The 5,855-nt window shown below is 54.3% G+C and overlaps 1 protein-coding gene across 1 annotated transcript; it reads right to left on the bottom strand.

Moving 5' to 3' along the window:
• Nucleotides 1-1,655: 1,655 nt before the first annotated feature.
• On the bottom strand, nucleotides 1,656-1,991 carry LOC137673883 (reprimo-like protein). The gene has a single exon (XM_068418944.1). The coding sequence runs from the start codon at nucleotides 1,989-1,991 to the stop codon at nucleotides 1,656-1,658; it is 336 nt and encodes a 111-aa protein (XP_068275045.1).
• Between the last annotated feature and the right edge of the window lie 3,864 nt (nucleotides 1,992-5,855).

The raw sequence follows: 5,855 nt of genomic DNA on the forward strand, positions 1-5,855 counted from the left end.
ACTCAGGTACACAGAGCTACAAGCTGCTCATAAAAATCAGCCATTTCACTGGCACCAAGGGGACGTTTCAGGGCTTTGAATCCCAAATTCTGGTCCTGCTGCCACGTTGGCTTTGGGCTCTTAGGGCATTACAGACAACAGGTTAGTGGGAGCAATGCACTAGTCCTGCTCTGCATCGGGTTTAGTCCACCAATACCCTGTGGGAACCTTGAAGAAGGTGCTCAGCAAATATTGATTAATTACAAAATGTACTCTAATCTTGTTCCTCCTTCTGGGAAAGGCAGAGAGCTGTTATTCTGGATTTACATTCAAGTAGATCACATCATCAGCTCCTCCAGTATCCAGGATTGCTTTCCCACTCCAGAAGTGGACCCAGGAGGAATATTGCTGGAGCAACAAAACTCAAATTATTTCCATCTCACACCCACAACCAGGGCTGTAATTCCATCACAGAACAAAGGTCAGGAGTCCTCCTCCTCTCGCATAATTCAGTTTTGACACCTTATCAGGATCAGAGGAGCTGGAGATTTTAACTCGGAGGCTGAAATCTTGCTTTGCAAGAGGCACTCAGTGCATCTTTACGAATCCCTGCCTCAGTATTGTGTAGGTATTCAACACAAGCCTGAAATCTGTAGTTCCTGACAAATTTATTTGCTAGTGGCAACTGATACTTGCCTGTGAAAAATGTGTGGTAGTTTCTGCTTTAAATAAATATCTGATTAGAGCTCAATTGGAAGGTGAGATGATTATATCTGGAACGAGGATTGAAATACCTGAACTCAGCACACACAGAGAAAGAAAATGAAGACAACACCAAATTCTTTTGAAACAGTTTCTTTTTCTCCTGAATGTTCACCAGTTTTCAAAAAACTACAAAAAGCTCAAGGACTGTAACAATATAGCACTTGAAAAAAAGGCTGCTGTGTACAAAAAGAAGCATGCTTTTGTTTTGGGGTTGGAGTGGGTTTTTTTATTTATCTGGGTTCTTTCCTTCCTTCAGCATAGCGTGAAAGAAGAAAGTACCAGTTTATTTAACAAGATAGCTCAGAAAAATAAGGAAGATCATGCTTTCCCTGTTACAAACGTCTACGAGAAGATGCATGCTTGAGGTCTGAAACACAAACAGACTGACACATTTTGTAGCATGCAGACTTTGTTGTACGACCCACACGGCACTTCCCTTCCCCTGCCCCATGCTCAAAGATGTGGTCTGTGCCATACATTTTGTTTTCCCTTTAGTTTGGTTTTTTGTTTTCTTTTTGTAGTGAGTTATTTGCCTTTTTTTTCCCTTTTTTAGTTGGTTTTTTTTTTTTTTAGCCCTAAATCCCAGGTAGCGGTATCCAAGGTAACAGCAGAAGAGTCCAGATCTGCACATTATCACTGTTTCTGCAAGTTTCATGCAAAACTTAAGCCATTTCTGCATGCAACACAATGCTGGTCATTTATTGTGCTTCATACAACTCTGGGGAGATTTCCCCATTCACCACGACAGAGTTTGTTGACTGGGAAGCACAGGTTTGCTTTCCCATGGACACAGACACATTAGAAGAACCTTCCCTCCCTTTCCACTCCCCTCCAGCTGCCCCAAACACACGGGAATCTGCATCTCAGCACCAGGTCCAGACAGTTCACTTGCCTACAAAAGCCCGGTGGCTTCAGTAAAGTCCCATGATCGCAGCTCCCACATCCTTGGAAGGTCTTCGGTCCTTCACCAGAAAGTTAATCATGCTCTCCGACTTGATGAGCAAGTTGCAGCCCAAAAAGAAGATGCCAAATATCACAGTCAAGGAGAGGACGCAGAGGACAGCGATCTGCACCACCCGCGTGATGTAAAGGCTCCTCTCGTCAGGCGCCAGCACGGAGGAGCCGCCGTCGGACGCCAGCACCGAGCCGGTCCCGTTGCAGCAGGCCATGAGCATCCCCAAGCCCTGGGTCCTGTTGGGGTAAGCTCCCTGCTCTAGGAGAGTCTGGTTGAAAAATGATCCATTCATGGTCTATGCGTGATCCCAAATCTCCAGGGAAGGCAAGAGCTTGTTGTCCCCCTGCCCGCCCCTCACGTGCCAGGGCTCGGCGCCGCGGGACGACGGGCTCCAAGCCACCTCCTGCCCTTCTCACCACGCCTCGGATGGAGGGGAAACTTCCTCGAGACTGCGAGCAGGTGGGAAGCCAATTTGTGCAGCCGAGGGATGGCTCGCTCCCGGATCCCTCCTGGCACGGACAGCGTTAGTACCAGCCCCCGAACAAGCAAAAAGAGAGAGAGAGAAAAGGTGAAGGGGGCTCGGGGAAGAGGAAGGCAGCCGAGGATGGCCCCATGCCTCCTGCCCTCGCCACCGCCCCGAAGCGCAGGGCAGCGGGGTGCTGCAGCCCCTTCCCCGGGGGCTCTCCCACGGGAGGGAGAGCTGGTTCCTCACGGCTGGGAGCTCCACGAATGCAAGTTCCAAGCTCAAGTCTTCACCGTGTTCAAAGGAAAAATCAGCAACTCCACCCCCTTCCAGCCTCCCCCCAGGACCGCCTTCCTCCCCCTCCACGCTCACCCAGGCTGCCCACCCCTTCCCCACGCGTGTGCACCCCCCCTCTGCCCTCCCACGGGTGCCTGCACCCACTCCTGTGCCACCCCCGGCTGGGGGCTGACCCCTAAGGCCCTGCAGAGTGGCACCCAACTCACCCTTCCTCCCAGACCCCCAGCTGCTCCCAAAACCACGCCGCAAGGTGTGTGTCCGTCCTGGACTGCTGGCAGGTCCCTGTCCCCCCCCACGCAGGCTCCTGGCAGGTCCCTGTCCCCCCCACGCAGGCTCCCGTGAGCCTCAGGCCAGCGCCGCTCCCGCTGATCCCCGCTCGCTGCTCTGTGCCACCCACTCCTTCTCAGAGCAGCACTGGCCCAATCCAGCCCGGTCCACCCCCAGCTCTGCTCAGTGATGCTTGTCCTGCGCTTCCAGATGAGAGCTGGGTCCATCCTCCTCTCCACATCCTTGTCTTCCTCAGGCTGGGGGGCTCCTCCCCACGCACCTTTGTCTCCCTCTTCTCCCCGTCCTGCTCCTTTAGCCCCTTCCAAGGGGAGCACTGCGATGCTGCACCCCGAGCTCTGCCTGGTACCCCTTCCCTGCCCTGTCCCCACCTCTGGGTCCTACAGCAGCATCACTGCTGTGCCCAGGGCTGGAGCATCGCAGACCCTCGGGCCCCTCAGCCCCACCAAGGGAATCCCAGGGGAAGTTTCATCGTCGCTCCCCTCTCCTTGTCTGCGTAAGCTCCCAAAGCGAAAGCCCGAGTCGGGGTGTCCAGATGTGTCTGGCACCGTCCTGACGCTGCCCGTCCCAGGGCTGTGCCCATGGCACTGCCGTGTCCCGGCTTTCCAGGCTTTGTCTGTTGGTATTTGCCTGGAAACGTGTCTGGATGGCACAGAACAGCAGGTCACCCCCCGAGCCACCACGTGAGGGCCTTGTCCTGATTGATCTGTGTACATCTTGGCTCGCTTTCTTTGCCCAGTCCCCGCAGGGGATTTTAATAAACCTAAAATGAGAATTTATAAACTGCAGCTAAAGGCAGAAGCGTGGGCTGGCTGGCTGAGGACAGAGGGTGGCTTGGTAGAGAGTGTCAAGTGATTTTTCCTTTGAGGTGGCTGGGACCTGTGTCCCTGTTCTGCTGCTCTGACTTTAGGTGCTCAAAAACTGGTTTGGGTTTTACTTGTTGATTTTTCCTCCTTGTTTTCGCACATGGTGTTTCTCTCCCTGAAGGGCCACCTGGTCTGCGAGGTTTGCAGCAGAAGCGCATGTGGGAGGGAGGCAGAAAGCCCTGATCGAACAAGAGCATCTGCTTGTATTTCACCTGAGCGCCAGGAAAAATCCCCACGAGAAGCCTGAGCACGGCCAGTGCCCCAGCCCGGGTGGGAGCTCCTCTCCCCACTCACTCCCAGACTGGAGGAGTTTCTGCTCCCTCTGGTGGCTCCAGCTCCAGCTCCAACCCCAGCAGCAGCCCCAGTCCCAGCCCCAGCTCCAACCCCAGAAGCAGCCCCAGCTCCAGCCCCAGCAGCAGCCCCAGCCCCAGCCCCAGCTCCAGCTCCAGCTCCAGCTCCAGCTCCAACCCCAGCTCCAGCCCCAGTCCCAGTCCCAGCCCCAGCTCCAGCCTCAGCTCCAGCCCCAGCAGCAGCCCCAGCTCCAGCCCCAGCTCCAGCTCCAACCCCAGAAGCAGCCCCAGCTCCAGCCCCAGCCCCAGCCTTTTTCCTTCTTCTTCAAAGCTTTTGCACCATGCTGGAATCAAGGGCTGGAGTATCCCAGCTCATGCTGGGCAGGGACTTTCAGGACACACAGGGCTGTGTGTCCCCTTGGAGACTGCAGTACTTGGTAGTTCAGGCAACCAGCTGCTTGGCAGGATGAGTCCCCAGCCAAGAGAGTCTGCGAGATCAGTGGCAGGTCGGATCTATGGGGCACACAGAGCTGAGCAGGGCTCCCACATTTCTCTCTGTAGAAACTTAGACAAATTCATCGTCCCTTCCATGAAGAATCAGTTGTGCATCATGGTACAGGGACAGGTGACCTCATGGCCAGAAACCCCTGCACACAGGGAAAGGCCACGCAGGTGGAACTTCCAGGCAGGGAGAGAAGGACCCATGCAGGAAAAGCAGAAATTTGGAAGCCCTAAAACTGGCTAATGGGGTCTGCAGTGAGAGATGGCTCTGGGATCTGGAGCAGGGAGAGACCTAGAGCCCCCCAGAAATGAGGTTTGGGGGTTGTATTGATGTCCCAGCCAAGGGGCAGCCTTTTTTTGACACTGCATGAGGGTCGATGGGCTTCTCCTAGTCCCCTTTACCAACTCCTCCCTAACAAGTCTTGGGGAGGGGGTTGGATCCCAGGAGGAAAGCGCTCCCTTGCTGAGCGGAGCCCACGCAGCCGCGGGAGCACCCGTGGGGCCCGTGGGGCTGAGTGGGGAAGGAAAGAGGCATCAACACTTTTTTTAAAGCCAAGAAAACTCCCCAGCTCCTGAGGAACAGTGCCCATCTCATCTCACCCTCGCAAACAGCATCCTCTCTTGCTGAGAGCCTCATGGCTCTGGGGCAGATGTCGTTATCCCATCTCTCCTGGCGTGGGGCTGTGGGTCCCCTACAGCACCTTGCACATCGTCCTGCAGCTTCTGGCACTGCCAGGGCTCCAGGGGAACAGCCCTTCTCTCCCTTTTGCCCCCCGGCCTGTATTTTGCGTGCCTCAGTTTCCCCATCTCCGAGAAGGACCTTGGTATCACAGGGGAATGAGAGGTTTATAAAACCCCTTCGAGAGGCACCCACAAGCAGCTCAGGCATTTCATCGGGGACAACTCCTGTGCAGATCTGACTCCCCGTACTTGCTCAGTATAGAAGCAATTTCTGAGGACACAGAGGGGAAAAAAACACAATATAAGTGAGAAGAAAATCAGGTCCAAATTACCTGACCCGAAGCTGAACTTCCCTCCCTTTGCGATGGCCAGGTTTCTACCCAAACTGCTGGTTTCACCAGGTCCAGTTCTTGGCTGGACTCAGCTCCCAGCCCCATTTCGGCAGAAATATTCCCATTTGCACCAGTGCCCTGGGGAGGGGAGCTCAGAGCCCACACTTTCATATCGGTATGTATTTGCTCTAATTCCCCTTAAATCCTTGAACTCAGAAGCAGCTCAGACTCTGGGTTTTAAACCCAGGCTGCCTCTCCTGCAAAGGTTAATAAAAGGAGGGAGTGAGCAAGATTTTGCAAGGAATTAAACTCAGGCGAAAGAGCCTATGGGAAAGAGCCTGTTACCAGCCCCAGGGCTGTAGGTCACCAGTGCTGTGTGCTTGCTGCCAGGGTTTATTAGGTCCTTGTCTGAGCTGAGAGAGCAAAAAAGAAACCCATGAG

This window comes from Nyctibius grandis, chromosome 26 (genome assembly GCF_013368605.1).
Source record: "Nyctibius grandis isolate bNycGra1 chromosome 26, bNycGra1.pri, whole genome shotgun sequence".
NCBI lineage: Eukaryota > Metazoa > Chordata > Aves > Nyctibiiformes > Nyctibiidae > Nyctibius > Nyctibius grandis.

What these genes read in the sequence shown, in the direction of transcription:
- LOC137673883 (XM_068418944.1), bottom strand. Translation starts at nt 1,991, where the DNA reads ATGAATGGATCATTTTTCAACCAGACTCTCCTAGAGCAGGGAGCTTAC.